The following is a 26283-nucleotide window of genomic DNA, read 5'->3' as shown; positions in this document are numbered from 1 at the left end:
AATAATGGATATTACTAGAAAGTGTTGTATAGTGGCTCTTTTTTTTATAAACGATAGGAAATTTAAAAGGAAAATTCCATAAAATTCATAAAAATTTAAGAGAAGGCCCTCAGAAATGAGTAAACAATGCTTTGGTGAAATAATGGTACTCGTGGGGCCTTAAATAAGATACAAACATACACATTGCAGAGAATTTATTTCTAATCTGGTAAACAAGCTGTCAAACCCTTTCCAAATTTTGAGACATTTATTACTTTACCACTTTTACCAGAGCTTACACCGTTTCATGAATTCACCTTATCATAAAATCCGATCGTAGATACCATTTGTATGAAATTTTCTATTACGAACGGATTTCGTGATTGTTTTCTTTGCGGTCATTTGACCATTAGATTTGAACAGTGAGTATCTCCTGGCTCTTTTGATCTTGAGAGTTTTTTTTGTTTTTTGTTTATAAACAAAGTATAGAATTTAAATTTGAGATGATGCATTTTTTTTATCGAAAAACGTTCAACTTTCTTTCGACCAAACATAATGTTTTTTCTTGCAATAGAAAATAGTCGCGCGATTTTTTAGTCGCAAGTGTGTGCACGGTAATTTTATGTTGCGACTGCGATTTTTTAGTAGCAACGACTGAAAATCGCATGTGTGCGATTAGCCTAATAAACAATTTTGAAGAAAAAATATTAAATAAATCCTTCTAGGCTAGGCACACACATGCGATTTTAGTCGCACGATTATTCAGTCGCAAAAATGTAAACACACATGCTTCTAAAAAATAGCCGCGATTTAGGCTAGGCGCACACATGCGATTTTCAGTCGTTGCTACTAAAAAATCGCAGTCGCAACATAAAATTACCGCGACTAAAAAATCGCTAGACTATTTTTTATTGCAACAAAAAACATTATGTTTGGTCGAAAAAAAATTGACCGTTTTTCGATAACAAAAATGCATCATCTCAAGATCAAAAGAACCAGGAGATACTCACTGTTCAAATCTAATGGTCAAATGACCGCAAAGAAAACAATCACGAAATCCGTTCGTAATGGAAAATTTCATACAAATGGTATCTACGATCGGATTTTATGATAAGGTGAATTCATGAAACGGTGTAAGCTCTGGTAAAAGTGGTAAAGTGATAAATGTCTCAAAATTTCGTAAGGGTTTGATAGCTTGTTTACCAGATTACAAATAGAAATAGATTCTCTGCAATATGTATGTTTGTATCTAATTTTAGGACCAACGAGTACCATTATTTCACCAAAGCATTGTATACTCATTCTATAGTACTGGGTAAATTTCTGAGGGTCTTCTCTTAAATTTTTATGAATTTTATGGAATTGTCCTTTTAAATTTCCTATCTTTTATAAAATAATCATTTTTATCAAAAAAAAAACAAAACCGACTTCCATGATTAAAAATGGGGTTGTATTGGTTTTTTAATAGTTCCTATGGATTTAACTGAACGAAATTGAAATGGGGCCACACTGCAGCCGCTAGCTTTCCAATACAAAAAAAAAAAAATTATCAAAATTGACTGACTCTGTCCAAAGTTATGCGGTAACAAACATTAAAAAAAAAAAAAAAAAAAATATAGACGAATTGAATACCTCCTCCTTTTTGGAAGTCGGTAAAAAGAGCCACTATACAACACTTTCTAGTAATATCCATTATTGTACTTAAAACAATTGTTCCAAGTGTCGAACGTTCGGGCAGGTGCATTATATTCTGCATAACATATCCTTATGTGCAGCAAAAAAAAATCGCGAAAAATAGAACCGGATCCATTTTTTTAAACTTTGCGATTTTAAAATCGCAAGTCTGTGCGCTCTCATTTAAAATAATGTGTTTCATTTCTTGCGTCTAAAAAATCGAGTGGTTGAAAATCGCATGTGTGCGCATGATTTGGCCTCTTTGCGACTGCTACTTTTCAGTCGTTTTCGGTTTAGTCGCAAGTGTGTGCATAACTATGCTGGTCCATTTGTTCCATTTTAATTTGCGACAATCGAGTCGCCAGAAAAATGGGACAATTTTCAATTTTTTAATCGCGGCTATTTTTTAGAAGTATGTGTGTTTACCGGCATTGAAATGCATGTGATCCATTTTTGCGACTGAATAATCGTGCGACTAAAATCGCATGTGTGCGCCTAGCCTAAAAAATTGAAAATTGGTAGCGGGGACTCTAACCTACATTTGGGTACACTTCCCATCCCTGTAGGTGCACGCGTTCTCGAACCGGGAGAACTTAAAGGTAAAAAAAAGTTAAGCCCAAATCTGAAAAAAATTTTTTTTTTTTTTTTTTTTTTATAATAGGCGCGCACTAAAGGGATTAATGTACCCTTAATATGGTGAACACAGTACGAGCATTAGGAAAATAGGGAGGGGTTTGAAAGGAGATACCGATGAACATTAGTTTTGAAGTTCTGAGTTCTGAAATGGGATGGGAAAACAGAGGCGGGTAACGCGTTCCACATTCGTGTAGTGCGGCTGAAGAAAGAATCTCTGTATTTGACGGTACGTCCGAAGTTGGACTCTAGGGTAAACTGATGAGCATTCCTTGAAGCGCGAGTATTACGGTTGAATTGTTTTAGGGGAGGAATGCAACTAGCTATTTCATCGGAGCACTGCTTATAAAAATAACGATAGAACAACGTGAGACATGAGACGTTACGACGCACTGTTGTCCAAAATGACTTATCTCGTTGCAAAAATCATAACTTTTGAACGGATTGAGGTAGCGGTACAGTTTTTTTTTTTAATTTGAAGGAAATTTCCAGGGCTGTTACACCAATGAATTTCAAGAAAATTGTTTTACAGGGTGTTTAGGAATCATCGGCCGAAAACCGATTTTCTTAAAAAAAAAATATTTAAATTAAAATTGGTATGCCATTTTGTAGAAATCACTAATTCACATCTAAAAAAAGTTCAGATTACACTTTTCCATGATATTACGATTATAGAGAATGCCAAAAAAGTTGGTCCCGGAAGTCCGTCTGTCTTTCTGTCTGTATAAGGATCTACATCCTAAACGGATGGACCGATTGACTTCAAATTTGGTATGTAGCATTTTTTGGAGACCCTCCAGAGGTGTTTTTGGAATTAATTTTTTTGGGCCAAAAATAACGGTACTTGTCATACACCAATTTCAGTAAAGCTGTAATTGCTCAAAAACGGCTCCAACGATTTTGTTTAAAAAATTCAAATGTAAGTTTGAAAACAAGGTCTATCTTCTAATGAAAAAAATTTTTTTGGAAAATCATTATTAACGGTACCTGCCATAGAACGGTTTTTTTTAAATCCGATATTCTCCGAAACGGCTTATTCGATTTCAACGAAACTTTTTTTGAAGAAGCACTTATATAACTCAAATATAAGCCAAAAATAAAATTTCAAAAAAAATAATTTTTGGATTTTTAAAAAAATTTTGAAATTTTTTTTTGAAAAATAAAATTTTCGAAAACGGGACATTGTATTTTTTTGAAATTTTGTTTTTAGATGTGGATTAGTGATTTCTACAAAATGGCATACCAATTTTAATTTAAACATTTTTTTTAAAGAAAATCTGTTCCTTCTGCCTTCATTTTTTTTCAAAGTACAAAATCTCGGCAGTGCGCAAGCATGCGCAGCTAAATATTTTTATTTTGAATCAACAATTGATTGGTACACATACCCTATTCGGCTTAATGAATGGAACCGAATGGATTTTTTACGGTACCTGCCATAAAACCGTTTTTTTTCAAATCCGATATTCTCCAAAACGGCTTATTCGATTTCAACGAAACTTTTTGTGAAGAAGCACTTATATAACTCAAATATAAGCCAAAAATAAAATTTCAAAAAAAATAATTTTTGGATTTTTAAAAAAATTTTGAAATTTTTTTTTGAAAAATAAAATTTTCGAAAACGTGACGTTGTATTTTTTTGAAATTTTGTTTTTAAATGTGGATTAGTGATTTCTACAAAATGGCATATACCAATTTTAATTTAAACTTTTTTTTTAAAGAAAATCTGTTTTTGGCCGATGATTCCGAAACACCCTGTGAAATAATTTTATTGAAATTCATTGGTATAACAGCCCTAGAAATGTCCTTCAAATAAAAAAAAAAATTGTACCGCTAACTCAATCCGTTCAAAAGTTATGATTTTTGCAACGAGATAAGTCATTTTGGACAACCGTGCGACGGTGCTCGAGAGACGTAATTGTATCAGTTATTGATCTATCACCTATCATTCTTATAGCTCTATTTTGTATTCTATCCAAGAAATTCAACGAGGTTATTGGAGCACCTGCCCAGATGTGGGAGTTATATTCAAGCTTTGGACGAATGTACGCCTTATAAATAATTGCTAGATCAGACGGGGAGAAAAATTTCTTGCATCTTCGGAGGAAACCTAAACATTTCGCAGCGGATTTAGCGGTGTCAAATATGTGTTCATTCCACAGGAGGTGGTTTGTAATGCACATACCGAGGATGGAAAGCTTTTCGGTTTCTTCGATGCAAGTACCACTCATGGATAGTGGCATGGGAGACATGTTCCGCTTTAATGATAGTAAGCAGCATTGAGTTTTGGAAGCATTAAATTCTACGCGATTTCTTATTCCCCATTGGACAATGCTATTAAGATCAGAATTTAATGAGTTTATCATATTTAGCCGTTCAAGATCCACTTCCGAAGAACTTGGGCGAGAATCAGGAAACGAATATGAAAAACTGAGGGTACTATCATCTGCAAAACAGTTGAGTGGATTAGAAGTTTCAGACAGGAGATCATTTATAAAAATGAGAAAGAGAGTCGGAGACAGAACGGAGCCCTGTGGCACACCAGCATTTATTATGTGGGTTTCAGACTTGAATCCATCCAATACGACTTGTATTGAACGGTTCGAAAGGTAATTTCTAATCCAAAGAAGAAGAGATTCATCGACGCCAAAAGCACGCATTTTCGAAAGAAGAGCTTGATGCCAAACTCTATCAAATGCCTTTGAAATATCAAGTGCAACAATCTTACTTTCTCCAAAACGATGTAAAGATTTGTTCCACTGCTCGGTGAGATAAACTATCAGATCACCAGTGGACCTGTTGCTACGAAAGCCGTACTGCCGGTCATTAAGAAGCTTCCGTTCCTCAAGATATTTCTTAAGTTGAAAGTTAATCAACGTTTCCATGACCTTGGAAAGAAGGGACGTAAGTGCGATCGGTCGGTAGTTTGAGGGTGAGGAAGATTCGCCTTTTTTAGGGATAGGTTGGACAAATGCTGTTCTCCATCCACTCGGAAAGAGACCTGTAGAGTAGGACAGATGGAAAAGCTTACGCAGTGGTTTTGCCAGCGTGGAAGAACACCTCTTCAGAACGATGGGGGGGATACTATCCGGGCCAGCGGATTTGTGTATGTCCAGATCTTTAAGAACTCTTGCTACTGTACGAGTGCGAAAGAAGATTTGTCCCATGAATCCGTTTACGCGCTCAAGTACTGGCGGAGTCATGACACTATCAGGCAGTGTTGAGTTGGCAGCGAACTGTCTCGCAAGTAGGTTAGCTTTGTCAACAGAGCTAACAAATGGAGTGTCATTGAAGACGAGCGTTGGAACCGACGACGAGGTAGTGTTGCGAATATTTTTTACAAATGACCAAAAATTTTTACTACCTTTGGGACATTGTAGTATTTTTTGCCTTAATTCTTGATCATGCAAAAATTTGGTTCGTCGAATATGGGCGTTGCTGGCCTTTCTAGCTTGTTTGAACTTTTTTCGGTTTTCCTCAGTGGGATTGGCTTTATAACATCGAAAGCTTGCCTCTTTAACCCTGATAACCTCTTTACAGCTCGAATCAAACCATGCATTCTCTTTCGGTTTGATTGTTTTAACCCTATTCGGGATAAAATTTCTCATTCCGGAGAGAATTAAATTTGTTATCATATCAGCACTGGAATCAACTTCACTATCGAGGAAGCATAGCGACCAGTTAAAGTTTTTGAAGAATTCGTTGAGTCCCTCCCAGTTGGCTTTCTCGTATTGCCAGACGGTTCTTCTTGGTGCTTTTTCTTTAACTGGGTTTGTTTGACACGAAAAATTCGCTGATATGACACAATGGTCTGATGTGCCTAGAGGCGATAATACACTAACAGTGTATTTATCAGGGTCAGAGGTAAGGAACAAGTCTAGAGTGTTTTCAGCTCGACCATTAACGTCCGATATTCGAGTCGGCTCGTCGACAAGCTGAGTTAGGTGGTTTAACTCAGCAAAGATCTCGGCATACCTTCCTTCGGGTGTTGTCTGGCCAGAAAAGCGAAGCCACGAAGAATTGTGTACATTGAAATCGCCCGTAATAACGATTTCAGTGCGAGGATAAAGGGTAACAATCCTTTGAATGGAGTCGGACAGAGCATCAAGTTCGTTAGAAGTTGAATTACTGTCCAGATTGGGGCTCCGATAAATAAAACAGGTATGAATGATGCGCTTATTAACCGTGAATTTAAACCACATGAAATTAAAATATGTGTTTGTACATGGACCGTATTGTGGTTGAAATTGGTATGCGACATCGTTTCTAATATAAACGGCGAGACCATGGTGGGAAAAGAATAATGGCACCAAGCTATACCCAAATAGATTAAATTCAGAACAGTCTGTATTTTCACCTATTTGCGTTTCACTCAGTGCCAAAACAGCTGGCCTGTTTTGTACAGTGTAAATATACACGTCACAGAAATTGGATCTTAGCCCACGAACGTTGGCATAGTCGACCCTGAATTCGTAAACCATTTCAAAACTCAAAACTATCTAAAACCTATTCGGACAATTATCTATAATGATTTCATTTACTGAATCCCAATTAAAACTTCACAAAAACAAATTGTCACTAGTGTTATGCCTAAGTGACAATTTGAGCTGATCCGCCCCTGTTGGCTATTCAGTAAAAAAAAATCAACAATATATCCGAGTCAGATTTATAACAACTCTGGTACTGCAAGAAGAGTTTCCACTCACAATACCACAGTTATTATAAAAAAACTAATTGTGAAAGAAGAAAGGGGAGGGAAAAAGAAAGGATTACTCACTGTGCTCATTGCCATTTAACACATCGCGACACAATTTTTTTTTCTCATCATGATCACTGGTGGATGATTTGTTTTTGCTGCTTGTTGATGAGCAGTTATTGCAGTGGTGGATGTTGTTGTTGTTATTATTTTTTTTGTGTGTGATGATGGAGAGTGATGTGGTGGCTTAATATTGTTTGTTGTTGTTTATTGCAATGGTTTATTTTTTTTTTTGTATTGTTTGCATGGAGGTGGTATGATCGCGCTGTACACATACACTTGTACATATGGCACTTGCACTTTAATTTAATTAGCTATTTATTTATTTATTAATTTTTTTTTTTTTTGCACGGCGCGATTTTTGTAGGGTTTTAGTAAATTTAATTTAGATGGATGGATGGGTTTTAATTTAATATTTATTTATTTTTGTTTTGTGTTTGATTGAATAGGTAGGACAACAACATTAATAGAGACACAACGAGAAAAACTTAATTTAACGAGACTTAACTTTCACAACGTGTGTTGCCGATGAGAGGCAGATCGGCACTCCATGTGGCGGTTTAACATAGAAGATGATTTTTTAAAAATCTGACAATGAGCAAAGCGTAGGCCCATGACACAAGCTATCATTTGGCATCATTCCCAAAAATTGCTCTCAAGCGATTTAGCTTCAAGGAGCGTTCAAAGATTCGGGGATTTTTCGAAAAAAAATTTTACCCCAACTTTCAAACGCGATTTTCTCGGAATTTTGAAAAAAAAAAATCCAAAACCCGATTATACCACTATCGGGTAGCTGAGAATATAAGCTTTCATATGGCACCACTCCCATGTCTCTAGGAATTGATACATTTGCAGATGAGATTTATTTTTTTCTCTCAGCGATAAATCTCACTGGTTGACCGAAACATAAAAAAATACAAAATAAAGGTTTCTCTCAGACCTTGACCGAAATTTTTCTTTTTTTTTTAAATAAAGGTTATTTTATGACCTTTATTGAAAATGGCGACAAATAAGAGTTATTAAGGAACCCTTCAAAAGGTTGAGATTTATTTCTGATCTCTGCTAAAAGTACATCTAAGCAAAAGAAACTAAGTTGCACAGTATTTTTGAAGCTCAATTTAATTAAATATGTTTTTTTTTTCTTTCAGATTATACATCTATATGTTTTTATATTTTTTTTAGTCTTTAAAATTTGATCATTTTGAACTTTAGGTAAGAGCAAGTTCGTGGTACCCAGTCATGCTTTTTGTTAACTATATAAATATATATTCCATAATCATAAAAATAACATATTTAAATAATAAATAATAAAAAGGAAATAAAAGTTTAAAAAAACATCTATTCGCAACAAACCCTTAAGGCTAGACTCATTATTACTTGGGGTTTTGCAACCTAACAGACCATGCATACGCTAATCGTTTATGCGCAAGCTAAAAAACAAAGAAACCCACAAAATAAATCTTGATTCTAAAAATCACTGGGCCAGACACAATTCGTTTTTGACTACATTTTCTTTTACATATTTTTTTTTTTAAGAATAAAGTAAAAAGTTTTGAAGAAGAAAACCCCTCAAGGAGAAAACAAACTTATTTTCGTTTTTCATGATGTTCTTTAGGAGTTCAAAACTAAACACATACTTACATATAAACCAAACCACCCACCGCGAAAGTACCGCTGAAACACCGCTGCCTCCGGCCAACACCACCACCAATACACACCCACCTCCTCTCCGCATCACCACCGGAAACAGGATAAAACTTATGGAAAACTTAAGAAACCATTAATGCGTCGTTCAGTGCATAGAGTATCTTCTAGAAATGAGTAAAGATATATATGTATTTTGTAAAGAAGAAGATATAGGATAAGTTTCGAGCCCCATTCTTATTGCCAGTCAACTTACTTCATTTAAACTCTTTTTGGCCTTGCATCCTTGGTCGCTTCACCACTCTCATCTATTTTATATCCTAGTTTTTTTGTTTGTTTTATTATTTTTTAGTTCATCTTTTTTTTCTCGTCTGTGTGCTTGAAAAAAAGATATCGTCGAAGTTTTACAAAGTTATAAGACTTCCTTGTTGAGTTAAGTACTGTAGTTGTTCTGACTCTAGTGACTATGGAAAAAATATGTGTATCGGGGGACTGTTCTTTGCTTTCCATTTTTATGTGATACCCTAAAGGATAAATGATGAGAGAAATACCAAAAAAAAAGCCTCAGAAGGAATGGATTTACTATGCGATGAATTCCGCCAATCAGAAACGAGTAAAAATAGAAATTGATCAATTTCAATTAGCAAACCAACGCCTTAACCATTCGACCACCGAGTCATGTTTGTACGAACTGGCAGTTTGTTGTTTAAAGAATTTAGAATTTTTTATCATGGTCCGGACGTGGTGCGGCGGTTAAGAAATTTCGAAATTTTTAAATGCGGACGTGATGCAGCGGTGGTGGTACGGCTTTTTAGAATTTTTTAAAATGGTGCGGTGGTGGTGCGGCACACTCAAAATTTCTGATCATTGTGCGGTCGTGCTGTAGCGATGGTGCGACGGTGGTGCGATGGTGGTGCGGTGGTGGTGCGGCGGTGGTACGGCGGTGATGCGGCGGTGGTGCGACGGTGGTGCGGCGGTGGTGCGGTGGTGGTGCGGCGGAATTCCATTTTTACTCGCGGGGACTTATCAAATTTCCTCCACTATCTTGGGCCGGACAATCCGAAGAACGGATGCCGATGCGATTATCGCCACAACTAGTACAATAAGGAAGTTCCACGTCATACTATTAGAATTACAAGAGATTGCCAGGTTCATTTTTCAATCGTTTCTCCAACAACTTCTTAGGAAATCCTTCACTGTCAATAGCATAAACAACCAGTGAAAAGATTTACAACAAACTGCTTATTCATCGGTTTCAAAATTGCACATGACTGCATAGCACATTTTTTTTTAAATTTATTTTTTTAAAGAATAGTCATTTTTGACCTCTGAACACCGCGGAACCAAAGCCTTAGTGAAATTTGGCCGCACACTGTACGTGGAAATTTTTTAACCATATCAGTGCACTGGAAATTAGTGATGGGAACTATCTAATAAAAACTATCAAACTATCGATAGTTGTAAAATATTCTTTCATTCGATAGTTTTAAACCATTCATTCATTTAGTTATTATTTTCATTCGAATAATTTTTTCATGCGATAGTTTTTTATTCGATAGTTTTTTCATTCGAATAATTTTTTTTATTCGATAGTTTTTTCATTCCAATAGTTTTTTTTTTTATTCGATAGTTTTTTTCATTCAAATAGTTTTTTTATACAATAGTTTTCTCATTCGAATAGTTTTTTATAAGATAGTTTTTTCATTCGAATAGTTTTTTTTTAATCGATAGTTTTAATCCGATAGTTTAACCCTCTGTAGGCACACCTCTTTTTTGTGACGTGATAGGCACACGGGTGCGAATTTGGTTTATACTTTTTTTTATAGAGAATTAAATATGAAATTGATGTAGAATATTCCGAGGAATTCGAATATTGTATTCACAATTCCGAAAAAAAATATTTTCACCCATAAAAAGAGACATTTTTGTGACCACTTTTTTGAAAAATTTTATTCGATAGTTTATTCGATAGTTTTTGTTCGAATGAATAAATGAGTGAATGAATGAACTATTCGATAGTTCAAATCATTCGATAGTTCCAATCACTACTTTAAATATTTCCACATCTTCCCCTATCCAAATTTACCCTTTCCTCTCCTAGGTTATTGAAGCTTATTAGTTAAGGCCCAAATCCATTGTAAATAATAAATAACTGCCATTTGTCACTTTTCTATCTATTCTGTTGAATAAGGCTGGTTTCTTAAAAGCTTGGAAGTAAATGGCTATACAATGCAAAACATACCCTACTTTTGTAATGGGAACTAAAAAAAAACTTTTGTCTAAGGAAAGGGTGCGTCAGAAACAAAACAAAGCAAAAAAACAGCCCAGGCCTAGACATCGACTTTAGTTTGTCTTTGGATTCATTGAAACGATTCTCCCCATCTTAGAGAAGGTTAAGTACCTACTCGCTACATCAAACTCTGTGTTATAGCGAGGAGGGCATGGTTGTAAAGAAATTAACGATCTGTGAATTTATTGAAATTAATTTACTTTCAAAACTTTGCATTTTTCTTGTTGGTTCTTGTTATCCATCTTGATAAACTTTTTTCCATCACATATTTACTCTTAAAAGATTTCCTTAAAAAACTATTAGAGGGTTCAATTATCCCTTCAAGATTTTCCATTTAAGCACCTAACTTATTTGAATGTAAACCTTATTTAACTTTTTAAAGAAGCTTTATTGAATTTCTAGAAATAACCCCTGTGGAAATAAATCAAAAGTCAAATCTAAAATTATTCATGAAATTAATTTTGATTTAGGTTTTCTTTTTTTTTTAATCCAAAGATTATCCCCATCCAATCTTGGTAAATTAATGAATTGGAAAATGTGGTAAATTAAAAATATAAAAAAATAAATATGTATTCCCTTCAGATAGGCTGTGGCATTTAACACCAAGTCAAAATCGCCCCTCTTTGAATTGGGAGTTATAAAACAATAAATTATGGTAAACAGAAACAATTCCAGAGAACAACAATAACATACAACATTTATTGGTACATATATATACAATAGCAGAAGGAAGGACGAAAAAAAAAAACAAAAAAGAAATAAGATATCATAAAAATGGCGAAATGATAATGATTTACCGATATAATTTACGATGACAACAGTTGGGCATATTCCAAAGGCAAAACGGAAACACCGTTGCATCCTTGTTTTTCCATGATTTTCCTCATTTTTACCCGCTAACATATACAGAGAGAGACACTATGGATTTGGTGTGTGTGGTACGTGGTTGTGTATTCACAGCACCAGACAGACATATACTTAGTAATAACACAAAGGAAAAATAACAGAATCTGCTCCACCACAGGGAGTCGGTTAAGTTTATGTGTTGTCTCATGTCCCCCTCGCTCGGTCTGTTGCTGCTTCTGTTGGGTTAAAAAAAATATATTTTTACCAGGGCTCTGAGGATTATTTTGAACACAAGTTATTTTTTTTTATGATTTAACCATGAACAAAGGATTAAATGGTCAGATGTTAAGTGAATTACAATGGTTTTGTTCTCAAAAGTGGTTGATTGTGGAATTAAGAGTTCTGATAAAATAGCGTTGAATGAGTGATTCTTATAATCGCTTTCAAAACCTAGTTTTGAAAACTAGGAAAGCGAGTGATCTGATAAAACTTTTAAACTCTGATCAAGTGAGATATCGAATAAGATCTTTAAAGTCTATTCTTAACTGAAAATTATAAGTTGCTGAACTATTTTAAACCAAACATTTTGTTTGCCTCCTTTTTCTTAAGTTCCGAAGACCGAAGCCGATATCATTTAAATAGTTATTATAATTATACACTAGCCAAAAAAAAAAATAAAGGAACAAAAAAAATCATGATTTTTACTTGCGATATACAAGGTACTATAGGGCATGTTTAGGATTCGTAAAAAGAATCGGGCTCGAGATAACAATGAGACATGACATGTCTGTCCGTCTGTATGCACCTCGAGCTACAGCCTAAACAACTGGAGCGATTTTCTTCAAACTTGGTATTAAGCAGTCCTTAGTGATTCCCTAGAGAGGAAATTGAAATTTACCTGTAGGTACCTGTCATATAACGGAAGTAGAAAAATTATTTTTTTTTTTTCAAAAACGTCTCTAACGATTTTGATTAAAATTTTTATGTTTAGTATTACACAATCGAGCCAACTTTTTAAATAAAAAAAATATTTTTTGTTATTAACGGTACCTGTCATAGAACGGTTATTTCGATTTATGAATTTCTCGTAAACGACTTAGTCGATTTCAATCAAAATTTGTATACAGATTAGATTAGATTCTTCCTTTATTCATTAGATAAATTAGAATTTATTCGATTGGAAATACGGATATGACAATGTTACCGTCTGCCTTAAATGACATTTCAGTAAAATAAAAATTAAAACATTTACTTACAAAAGATTTGAGATATGGAACAAAAATAAAAATAAGTAGTATGCAAGACATTATACAAAAGTTTATATTAACATATATCTAATATGAGAAAAAATTTATACTTAATTTTAAAATTTTTTAATTTTTAAAATTTTAGATTTTAATTATTTTTATTTTTTTTTTTCAAGTTTTTTTCAATTTGCACCTCTTGAATTGAAAAGAGACTTGTTGTATCAAAAACTATTACGATATGTCATAGCATGATTGCAATATTTATACAAAGTGAACCAACCACGAGCGCCATTTAATATTTCATACATACAGACAATTTACGGACAGAAAACTTTCTTGGAAATATAATCTTCGGATTTCTTGCAGAATTGGGCATACAGCAATGAAGTGGTTAATATTTTCAGACTCTCTCCTGTTACATAGACTACAAGTTTGCTGACGATCGACTCTTTGTGGCATGAAATTCAAATACAGAAACGTTAAAATAAACGTTATATAAAAATTTAAAAAAATTTTCAAAAAACACATTTTTGGATTTTTTAAAAATATTTCAACATTTTTTTTTATCGATTTTTTGAGAACGGGTTGATGTATTTTATCGAAATTTCGTTTTTATGTGTTGAATAATGTTTTCTTAAAAATGGCGTACAACTTAAAATCAACGACAACCACATTGATTCTACTATTTTGCCAAATGATTTTGCGTTGAAGACTAAAATTTTAAAATCAAAGTAAAACATCGTTCGTTTAAAGTGGTTTACAGTTACAAAACATACTTAAATCAAAGTTGTTTCAACTTTGAAAAAAGCATCAATTTAAATATAAAAAAAAAAAAAAATTGGCAGCCACTGGGGATTGAACCTACAACTCTTGGGTCTCTAGGCGAATGCTTTCCCAACGTGCTATCTCACTGTTGAAAATGATGGTGATAAAATGCAATAAAAGCTAAAGTGCGACAAAAATTGAAAATTTTTCTAAGTTGTTTCAAATTTAATTTAAAGATGTTTCATGTTAGTTTTTTCAACTTTAAATCAACGTTGACCATATTACAGTGTAGAAAAATTTTAACGATTTTCGAACATATTTTCTAAGAATTCCTTTTTATGCAAGAATTCAAATGGTAAAAGAAGTTTTTAAAATGCTGTTTCATTAATTATAAAAAAAACAGATTTTAATTTTTTTACATAACTTACGAAATTCCTTAAAAGTAACAAGTATTAAATTTTCTCTAATAATAATTATGTTCAGTAAAAAGCTTTAACATTAGAGTTACTTTTACCATAAGAGCAAGTACGTTCAAACTAAGTTGTGCAAAATTATTTTAGTAATTTTCTAAAGGCTCTATCTCAGTAAAAAATCGAATTATAACAAAACTAAAAACAGGTAAAAGCGCATTCTTCTAGTTTTAGGATTTTAATATTTAATATTTTTTATAAATTGGTGAAATAAATCATTATAAGGCTTAATTATTAGAGCTTAAGATACCCGAAATAAATCTGCAATGTTACAGATTTATTCATCAAACAGTTTTTTTCTTTTCTGAGGGATTGATTTTTTGAGATAAAACCTCATTCTTGCAAATGTAAATGACTTACTTTTTTATAAGCGAAATCAAATTCTTTTGGGTTTACTTGAACATTTTATTAATTTAAGATAAACCAAATAAAAATCAAAAGTTTTCAATTTAACTTGTTTTGAAAACTTTTAATTTTTCCTTGATTTCCGCATTAATTTCACATCGTTGGTTAAAAGGCACGTTGTAAGTATTGAGAGCGCTCTGGCCTTAAAATTCGAAAGCAAAATTGTTATTAAACTACTCGAACTGAAAAAACACTTGAAGTACTTATAGCACTTGACAACTTCCCATACTTAAAAAAAAACATGTCTGCCTTGCTTGATGAATACCTTAAGTTTTTTTCGGTTTAGCAGCTAAGCTTTCTATTTTGTATCTTCTGTTTTTCTTTTGTTTACAAACATATTCTATGCTAATTTTTCATTTATCATGACGTCAAATCTTCATTAAATAAAATCACTGAAATAAAACTAAAGAATTAATAAAAAACAAATTCAAGTTCTATGCAAATTTAATTTCACAAAAAAACCATACTTCTATTTGCATTTTTTAGCTGATATTGACTAAAAAAAAAAAAAACTAAAAAAAAAACAAACAAACAGTCAAATAATATTGAAACAAACTTTATGCTTCAAAATGAAATCATCTTAAAATTTTTAACAAAAGCACTTAAAGATCATCCAGTATGTTAATTTTATTCACAACCACAAATTAAGTTTAAACAAACAACAAGTCTTTGTCTTATCCTCTCTGCATATTAAATAATCCCGCGCATGAGCCACGCCTCCAAATTTCAACCTCTGTGATTATAAAAAAAGTTTATTTCATTAGAATGTCCTGAAAACTATGTGAACAATGTCAACTTACTAGCTCCGCATCTCAAAGCACAATCATATTTCTGTTGATTAAAGTACAACTGCCGATTCGTTCCACAAATGGGATTGTATTCGGAAGTAGTGGGACAATTAGCTATACAAGCTAGGTAAGCTGGTGATGGAGTTGTCAGCATTGGCATTGGAGTTGTTGTTGAGGTGGGCCTTCCTGGCAATAAAGGTCGAGGATTGTTTTGTTGGAATGTTCCTTGTGATTGTTGAGTTCCTTGTTGCTGAGGAATTCCCTGTTGTTGTGGAAAACCTTGCTGTTGTTGGGGAAAACCTTGCTGTTGAGGAAATCCTTGTTGTTGAGGAAAACCTTGTTGCTGAGGGAAACCTTGCTGTTGAGGAAATCCTGATTGTTGTGGAAGTCCTGGTCCTGGACCAAAACCTGGATCAGGGTAATCTTCTGGATCGAATGGATCCGGTCCATAAAATTCACCCCTACTTTCAAGTTGCTTGAATTCATCAGGAAAAAGAAAATCCTGACGACGTCTTCTTATACCACCATTAACACTAATACACATGCATAAAAGGACCACAAATCCTTAAAACAAAATACAAACAAATAAGTAACTTAAAGCTGTTAAGTTAAAAGCATATATAAAATTTAACTATTACCGGTCAGAAAAAATTTTCGCTTAGACTCCATATCGAATAAACCACTTTGTTTGGATAAGATTTAACAAATGACAAGATCGAAACAGTAACCACAATTCGAGTATTAAAATAAACAAAAAAGTTCCATGTGAATATACCAGATTTTCTGAATGAATAAATAAATAATAATACACGTATATAATCCGATGCGGAGATGAGTCATTTTCGAAATAGTATATCGGCACCAGTTATAAATCATTAAGGTGGTTAAGATTTTTTGGTGCTGAAGGTCACTATACTTACTTACTTAATACTACAGGTAATTAAATTAATACTACACATTTATCAAGTTATTACATTCCGTGTTTTATGACTGGTATACATAAGTTTGGAGTCTGTTTAACTTATAGGTTATGGGAATTTTGAAGAGGTCAAGTAAAAGATTCGTAAAAGAATTTTAACAATCAGGTATGAAATTTTGAGGATATAAAACAAAGGCCCTACATATTATGTCTACTGTCTTACTTGGAAGTTAAGACTTTGAGCTTTGAAAAAAAAAATTGATTTTTTTTTATATTTTAACTAATATTTGTTTAAAACATTACAAACGTACGAGTATCTTATATTTTTGACTTTTTCGAGAAGTTTTCTAGTTCTAAACTTTGACCAGTGTTGTTCCGGTTTTTTACATCGAGTCTTTACAGGGTTTTTTACATGTAAAAAACTCGATGTAAAAAACTTCAAAATTACATGTAAGAAACTCACTGATGTAAAAAATGGTAAAAAATTAAATTTCATTAGTGTTTAATTCTCAAACAGAATAAACTCCAAATCAAAATCTAGAATTAATTCCAAGAATAAAATAAATCACTAGCATTAACTTCAAAGGTTTTACAGAAACTGAATTTTATTCAAAGACAAGAAATACATGATAGATTAAAAAAAAGTGCAAATGAAATTTGAACATAATTAATAGCAAAAAGATTATTGTTGCACTTTACAAAAAATTAGTTTAAATGAAATATGAACACTGGGAAAAACAACGACAAAAAAACTTTGAAAAGTCATACATATCTCGAAAACGTATCCATCGTAATTTTTTAAATAGTGATTTCCGAGTTCCTGAGGTCAAAGTACGTAAGAAAAAAATAGTGGGATTGAGTGTCCATTTTGGCTGTAAACCAGTGTAATGGTACTAAGTTTGGGAAAATTTCCAACTTTTAACATTCCCTAAACATGTTTTGAGATAAAACTTGTTTTGAAACTAGTCAGTAATATGGACGTTATATTCTAACCAATAATACCTAAACGTACATACATACATATAGCTTGACGTTGTTTGTTTTTTCTAAATTTAAAGAAGAGCTTTTATCTTCTAAAAGCCAGTATATACGACACAGTGGTACATTAATTTTTTTTAATAATAGGTCCAGCGGAAAATTTACAAGTTGTTAAACTAGTTCTTAGATGACAATCTTAATAAATTTATGTATGTATTTTGATTCACAAATTGGTAAATTGTTTTGAATTGTTAAGTTTTAGTTTAAGTCGAACTACCATTATTGTTATGATATTATATTTAATTTATAGTTGTTAATAAACTAAGACTTCAATAAATAGTATGTTTAATTTTAGTTTAGATTTTAATGTATTAGGACTAGCAAATTTTTGGAAAATTTAAAATAAAAGTACCGTAGAAATTGAACCTGTTATGTGAATATTAATTTAGGGAATCCCATGCAAATCCGCAGCATTAAATTTGAATTAATTTGGAATTTCTAATTAGGCTTTAAGTAGATAAAGTTAATAACATGTATGTAGAATCACTCATACATACAGTAAGAGTCACTTGAATAGAGACAATTTTGTTAATTGTTTAATTGTTGAACTTACTTCTACTTATAATTTGGTTTACATTAGGCGAAATGTTTAAAAAAAAATTTTTAAATTTAAATGTATATATCAATAAATATTATATATAATATAACATAAAATTACTTTTACAAATATGAAGTTTTGATATAGTCACGCCATTTGATATGAATGTGTAGATAATGAATAACATGTATGTAGAATCACTCATACATACAGTAAGAGTCACTTGAATAGAGACAATTTTGTTAATTGTTTTATTGTTGAACTTACTTCTACTTATAATTTGGTTTACATTAGGCGAAATGTTTAAAAAAAATGTTTTAAATTTAAATGTATATATCAATAAATATTATATATAATATAACATAAAATTAATTTTACAAATATGAAGTTTTGATATAGTCACGCCATTTGATATGAATGTGTAGATAATGAACATTGGACTTTGACATTATAATGTGAATATAACGCAAATAATAGAGAATTCAATTAAAGCAGATCGCACCCTGCTGCGAGGTCAGCCGCGACACAACGCGACACAATGCGACACAACGCGACACAACGCTACACAACGCGACACAATGCGACACAACGCGACACAACGCGACACAACGCGACACAATGCAACACAACGCGACACAACAAGACACAATGCGACACAATGCGACACAATGCGACACAACACGACACAATGCGACACAATGCGACACAATGCGACACAATGCGACACAACACGACACAACACGACACAATGCGACACAATGCGACACAATGCGACACAACACGACACAACACGACACAATGCGACACAATGCGACACAATGCGACACAATGCGACACAACACAACACAATGCGACACAACGCGACACAACGCGACACAACGCTACACAACGCGACACAATGCGACACAACGCGACACAACGCGACACAATGCGACACAATGCGACACAACACGACACAATGCGACACAATGCGACACAATGCGACACAATGCGACACAATGCACCACAATGCGACACAATGCGACACAATGCGACACAATGCGACACAACACGACACAATGCGACACAACACGACACAATGCGACACAATGCGACACAACGCTACACAACGCGACACAACGCGACACAATGCGACACAATGCGACACAATGCGACACAATGCGACACAATGCGACACAATGCGACACAACACGACACAACACGACACAATGCGACACAATGCGACACAACGCGACACAACGCTACACAACGCGACACAATGCGACACAACGCGACACAACGCGACACAATGCGACACAACGCTACACAACGCGACACAATGCGACACAACGCGACACAATGCGACACAATGCGACACAATGCGACACAATGCGACACAATGCGACACAATGCGACACAATGCGACACAATGCGACACAACGCTACACAACGCGACACAATGCGACACAATGCGACACAATGCGACACAACGCGACACAATGCGACACAATGCGACACAACACGACACAACACGACACAATGCGACACAATGCGACACAATGCGACACAATGCGACACAATGCGACACAATGCGACACAATGCGACACAATGCGACACAATGCGACACAACGCTACACAATGCGACACAATGCGACACAATGCGACACAACGCGACACAACGCTACACAACGCGACACAATGCGACACAACGCGACACAACGCGACACAATGCGACACAACGCGACACAATGCGACACAACGCGACACAACGCGATACAATGCAACACAACGCGACACAACACGACACAACGCGACACAATGCGACACAATGCGACACAATGCGACACAACACGACACAATGCGACACAATGCGACACAATGCGACACAACGCGACACAATGCGACACAACGCGACACAACGCGACACAATGCAACACAACGCGACACAACACGACACAATGCGACACAATGCGACACAACACGACACAATGCGACACAATGCGACACAACGCGACACAACGCTACACAACGCGACACAATGCGACACAACGCGACACAACGCGACACAATGCGACACAATGCGACACAACACGACACAATGCGACACAATGCGACACAATGCGACACAATGCGACACAATGCGACACAATGCGACACAATGCGACACAATGCGACACAATGCGACACAACGCGACACAATGCGACACAATGCGACACAATGCGACACAATGCGACACAATGCGACACAATGCAACACAACGCTACACAACGCGACACAATGCGACACAATGCGACACAATGCGACACAACGCGACACAATGCGACACAATGCGACACAACACGACACAATGCGACACAATGCGACACAATGCGACACAATGCGACACAATGCGACACAACGCGACACAATGCGACACAATGCGACACAATGCGACACAATGCGACACAATGCGACACAATGCAACACAACGCTACACAACGCGACACAATGCGACACAATGCGACACAACGCGACACAACGCGACACAATGCGACACAATGCGACACAACACGACACAATGCGACACAATGCGACACAATGCGACACAATGCGACACAATGCGACACAATGCGACACAATGCGACACAATGCGACACAATGCGACACAATGCGACACAACGCGACACAATGCGACACAATGCGACACAATGCGACACAATGCGACACAATGCGACACAATGCGACACAATGCGACACAATGCGACACAATGCGACACAATGCGACACAATGCAACACAACGCTACACAACGCGACACAATGCGACACAATGCGACACAATGCGACACAACGCGACACAATGCGACACAATGCGACACAACACGACACAACACGACACAATGCGACACAATGCGACACAATGCGACACAATGCGACACAATGCGACACAATGCGACACAATGCGACACAATGCGACACAATGCGACACAATGCGACACAACGCGACACAATGCGACACAATGCGACACAATGCGATACAACGCGACACAACGCTACACAACGCGACACAATGCGACACAACGCGACACAACGCGACACAATGCGACACAACGCGACACAATGCGACACAACGCGACACAACGCGATACAATGCAACACAACGCGACACAACACGACACAACGCGACACAATGCGACACAATGCGACACAATGCGACACAACACGACACAATGCGACACAATGCGACACAATGCGACACAACGCGACACAATGCGACACAACGCGACACAACGCGACACAATGCAACACAACGCGACACAACACGACACAATGCGACACAATGCGACACAACACGACACAATGCGACACAATGCGACACAACGCGACACAACGCTACACAACGCGACACAATGCGACACAACGCGACACAACGCGACACAATGCGACACAATGCGACACAACACGACACAATGCGACACAATGCGACACAATGCGACACAATGCGACACAATGCGACACAATGCGACACAATGCGACACAATGCAACACAACGCGACACAACACGACACAATGCGACACAATGCGACACAATGCGACACAATGCGACACAATGCGACACAATGCGACACAATGCGACACAATGCGACACAACGCGACACAACGCGACACAATGCAACACAATGCGACACAATGCGACACAATGCGACACAATGCGACACAATGCGACACAATGCGACACAATGCGACACAATGCGACACAATGCGACACAATGCGACACAATGCGACACAACGCAACACAACGCTACACAACGCGACACAATGCGACACAACGCGACACAACGCGACACAATGCGACACAATGCGACACAATGCGACACAACACGACACAATGCGACACAATGCGACACAATGCTACACAACGCGACACAACGCGACACAATGCGACACAACGCGACACAACGCGACACAACGCGACACAATGCAACACAACGCGACACAACACGACACAATGCGACACAATGCGACACAACACGACACAATGCGACACAATGCGACACAACGCGACACAACGCTACACAACGCGACACAATGCGACACAACGCGACACAACGCGACACAATGCGACACAATGCGACACAACACGACACAATGCGACACAATGCGACACAATGCGACACAATGCGACACAATGCGACACAATGCGACACAATGCAACACAACGCGACACAACACGACACAATGCGACACAATGCGACACAATGCGACACAATGCGACACAATGCGACACAATGCGACACAACGCGACACAACGCGACACAATGCAACACAATGCGACACAATGCGACACAATGCGACACAATGCGACACAATGCGACACAATGCGACACAATGCGACACAATGCGACACAATGCGACACAATGCGACACAACGCGACACAACGCTACACAACGCGACACAATGCGACACAACGCGACACAACGCGACACAATGCGACACAATGCGACACAATGCGACACAATGCGACACAACACGACACAATGCGACACAATGCGACACAATGCTACACAACGCGACACAACGCGACACAACGCGACACAACGCGACACAACGCGACACAACGCGACACAACGCGACACAATGCAACACAACGCGACACAACGCGACACAACACGACACAATGCGACACAATGCGACACAACGCGACACAACGCTACACAACACGACACAATGCGACACAATGCGACACAACGCGACACAACGCTACACAACGCGACACAATGCGACACAACGCGACACAACGCGACACAATGCGACACAATGCGACACAATGCGACACAATGTGACACAATGCGACACAATGCGACACAACGCGACACAACACGACACAATGCGACACAATGCGACACAATGCGACACAATGCGACACAATGCGACACAATGCGACACAATGCGACACAATGCGACACAATGCGACACAACGCGACACAATGCGACACAATGCGACACAACGCTACACAACGCGACACAATGCGACACAACGCGACACAACGCGACACAATGCGACACAATGCGACACAATGCGACACAATGCGACACAATGCGACACAACACGACACAATGCGACACAATGCGACACAACGCGACACAATGCGACACAACGCGACACAACGCGACACAACGCGACACAATGCAACACAATGCGACACAACACGACACAATGCGACACAATGCGACACAATGCGACACAACGCGACACAACGCGACACAATGCGACACAATGCGACACACCACGACACAATGCGACACAACGCGACACAATGCGACACAATGCGACAAAACGCGACACAATGCGATTTAAAATATTATTTGTGTATTTTAAATGTGTATTTCACACACAAAAATTAATAAAAACTATCAGCTATTTTTAAGTAAAACAAAAAAAATATTCTTTTTTGTTATAAATGATGGCAGAGCTACCTATCAGCTTTGTTGGTTCTTATAAAAAAGTTTCTAACAACCAAATTAAAAAAAAAACCAAATCATTTTATTGATTAAGGCCCAATTTATTCACACTCCATTAAATTTAAAGTCTGCAATAAAAACGGTCAATTTTAAAAATTTCTATCGATTTGACAGATTTTCAATTTTTCACGGCGACTTTAAATTTAATGGAGAGTGAATAAATTGGGCCTTAGTTCGAAATTGAAGTTTGAAGATAAAGTCACACATTGAATTGAAATTTTAAACTGTATCTATAAAACTTTTTTACTTGCTCTATAGGGCAAGTATTGGTTTCGTGTAGAAAAAAAAATTCGAGATTTTAATCAAAACCAACATTACGATGATGGAGAAGATCAAAAAAGTGGTTTTCGTCATGCCGTCCGTCGGTATGTGCGTGTGTGCGCCTGTGCGTCCATCTGCTAGGGCCTAAACGGATGGATTTGCTTGAAACTTGGTACAGATTATTTTTACGTAATTCCCTAGACCCGTTTTTTTATTGTTTTATATATCTCCTTTTTAACGCATATCTCCCATATAACGTTTTCGAGGTATTGCAATTTTCTGGAAAACGGCTCTAACAATTTTGATTAAATTTGGTGTCCGTAATACTCTTATTGATTCTAACAAAAATGCGTTTTTTGTTTTTCCCAAAAAATGCCGAGAGAGGAAATATGGCGTTGCCGTTTTTCAAAAATTGACATATTTTTTAAGTTCATATATTTGAAGTGTAAATTGTAAAAATAAATAAAAAAAAGTTTTTCAAAAAATATTTTAAAAATTTAAGTTCTAACTTCTGATTTTTTTTTCCTCCACAAAATCTTAAATTTCCAATAGATATTTAAGATAAAGATACTTTGAACTACAAGAGCAAGTACGTGCGACAAAGTCGTGCATTTTATTTTTTACACAATCGTTGATCGTCTAAGGGTACCTTTAAATTTTTTTTTAAATACTAACTCTAACTTTGAGTTGAGCTAAACTTGAATAATCTGAGAAACTTTGAAGAAAAAATAACTCAAGCCACTCCTTTTTTGGCAAACAAATAAACCTTCCACAAAAAAAATATGTTACTGGCTTCAGGTTACTCAAGTATTCCATTTGTTTATATATTGTTTAATATTTGAATTATTTAAATTGTGAGTCAATCAAGTAGAAAATTATTAAAAAAAAAAAAAAACTTCTCAAAAGCTTAGGCTTAAAATTAAAACAAATAAAAATACTTAAGAAGAATAAAAAATTAAGTGGCTAAGTATGTATACCTACACAAGCGGTATGATAATTCTTTAGAGTGATAACCGCACAGCTTAAAAGATCATCTGTTATTTTAGGCACTGACATTAGTCTAATTAAAATTGATTACGCTGCGTCGTCGTATAGTTGAAGGCAATACAAAACAGTATCACTTTAGAGCTTCACACATTGCGACGTTTATACTTTTTTTTTGTTTCTGAGAATTGAGAAAATATAGTGAATATGAGATCAACACTTTTAATTGGTGAGGAAAAAAATAAAATGAATCTTTTATTGATTTTATTATGATTCTTAAAATTTCATTTACCTGGTTTCAGTTTGCCTTCTTTTGGCAGTGATTTATGTACAATCACTGACTAGAGTCGAGCGTTCAAGCTCTATTAAGAAACGCGCTCCACAAGTTTATCAAGGTCAGCAAGGAGGCAATTGGAATCAAACCCAACAGTTCCAATGGGTTAAGGTTAACAATCAATGGGTTAGGAAGGATGGCACCAACAAACTTCCTGGATATTCCCAACCAAATGTACCATACAACCAAACTGGTACTCAGTGGAAAAATTCACCAGCATCAAGCCCTGCTTCCACACCAGCTCACTCACCAAGTGCCAGCAATGTTGGAAACAATTCTAAACCAGGCCAACCTCAACGCCAAGATTCCACATCGTCTCAAGGATCTATTGGTTGGAATCCAAGCGCCGATCGAGCCCTAACTCAAGACCTTCCAAAGACAACACCACATCCAACAACTTCAACTACAACCACCACCACTACAACCACTCGATCACCAGTCCCTGCCCAGAAACCACTAGGACCAACACCACCTCCAGTCCGTGCACCATTCGGTTCGGGTATGGGTGGTCAACAGAAGCCCCAACTTAATCGCTACAACCCTGACGCCAGTTTGACATATGGAGGACTTCCCCCTCAAACCAACCCAACTTCCAACAGAGCAACTATTAAACCTAATCCAGCACATGGTTCCAATCCATGGGGAAATCTCTCCCGTTAAATTATTTTGTTGAGACCCAATTAAATAAATAAAACACATTTCTCTAAATAAATATCAAGTTTTAATAAAAAAAAAATTAAAATCACTTTTTATGGTATAAAAGATTGTGTTAGCCACTTGTCGTTGTTTTGGTTCCAAATTAATGTTCCTTCGGTAATTTCATCTGATGGCTTGATAACTGCCCATTGTTTAGTTATTGGATCATAAGTAAAAGTTTTGTTTTGATTTGATTGAGTCGAGTCTCCGATGATAGGTTTCTTTGGTTGTGGTACAGATTGGGGGTTAATAATTTCATATTCTAGAGATGGATCTTTGGGATTGACGGGAATGTCACGAGCAGGTACAAGTCCCGCTAGTGATGCTAAAAATACGAAATAAAATGGAAAAGTTAATGTTTTTGAATTGTTGTATGATTTGTTTTTTTTTTTTTATATATTTACCAACAAGAATTGCAAAAAGCAAAAGAGTGATCTTCATAGTGGATGTTAGATTAGTGACTAAGTAAACACAGATTTTAAAATTAAATCTCTGCCGCTATGTAAAAGCTTGAATTGGAGAGAGGTACATGTCTT

At 36.2% G+C, this 26283-nt stretch overlaps 3 protein-coding genes across 4 annotated transcripts; 1 reads left to right on the top strand and 2 right to left on the bottom strand.

Moving 5' to 3' along the window:
• Positions 1-15246: 15246 nt before the first annotated feature.
• Positions 15247-16053, bottom strand: LOC129911955 (annexin A7-like). The gene is made up of 2 exons (XM_055989991.1): positions 15507-16053; positions 15247-15439 (listed from the first exon to the last, which is right to left on the bottom strand). The coding sequence occupies exons 1-2, from the start codon at positions 16036-16038 to the stop codon at positions 15381-15383; spliced, it is 591 nt and encodes a 196-aa protein (XP_055845966.1). The 5' UTR covers positions 16039-16053; the 3' UTR covers positions 15247-15380.
• Positions 16054-24574: 8521 nt separating this feature from the next.
• On the top strand, positions 24575-25741 carry LOC129911951 (putative uncharacterized protein DDB_G0290521). 2 transcript variants are annotated; one of them, XM_055989988.1, is made up of 3 exons: positions 24575-24700; positions 24780-24946; positions 25020-25741. In XM_055989988.1, the coding sequence occupies exons 2-3, from the start codon at positions 24925-24927 to the stop codon at positions 25709-25711; spliced, it is 714 nt and encodes a 237-aa protein (XP_055845963.1). In that variant the 5' UTR covers positions 24575-24700; positions 24780-24924; the 3' UTR covers positions 25712-25741. The 2 variants fall into 2 exon arrangements, with proteins under 2 accessions (XP_055845963.1, XP_055845962.1); XM_055989987.1 differs by lacking the exon at positions 24575-24700 and having other exon boundaries at positions 24747-24946.
• Positions 25742-25770: 29 nt separating this feature from the next.
• Positions 25771-26283, bottom strand: LOC129911953 (uncharacterized). The gene is made up of 2 exons (XM_055989989.1): positions 26152-26283; positions 25771-26072 (listed from the first exon to the last, which is right to left on the bottom strand). The coding sequence occupies exons 1-2, from the start codon at positions 26186-26188 to the stop codon at positions 25801-25803; spliced, it is 309 nt and encodes a 102-aa protein (XP_055845964.1). The 5' UTR covers positions 26189-26283; the 3' UTR covers positions 25771-25800.

Source organism: Episyrphus balteatus, chromosome 2 (assembly GCF_945859705.1).
Source record: "Episyrphus balteatus chromosome 2, idEpiBalt1.1, whole genome shotgun sequence".
Lineage (NCBI taxonomy): Eukaryota > Metazoa > Arthropoda > Insecta > Diptera > Syrphidae > Episyrphus > Episyrphus balteatus.
This window is presented reverse-complemented; position numbering and strand designations above follow the sequence as displayed.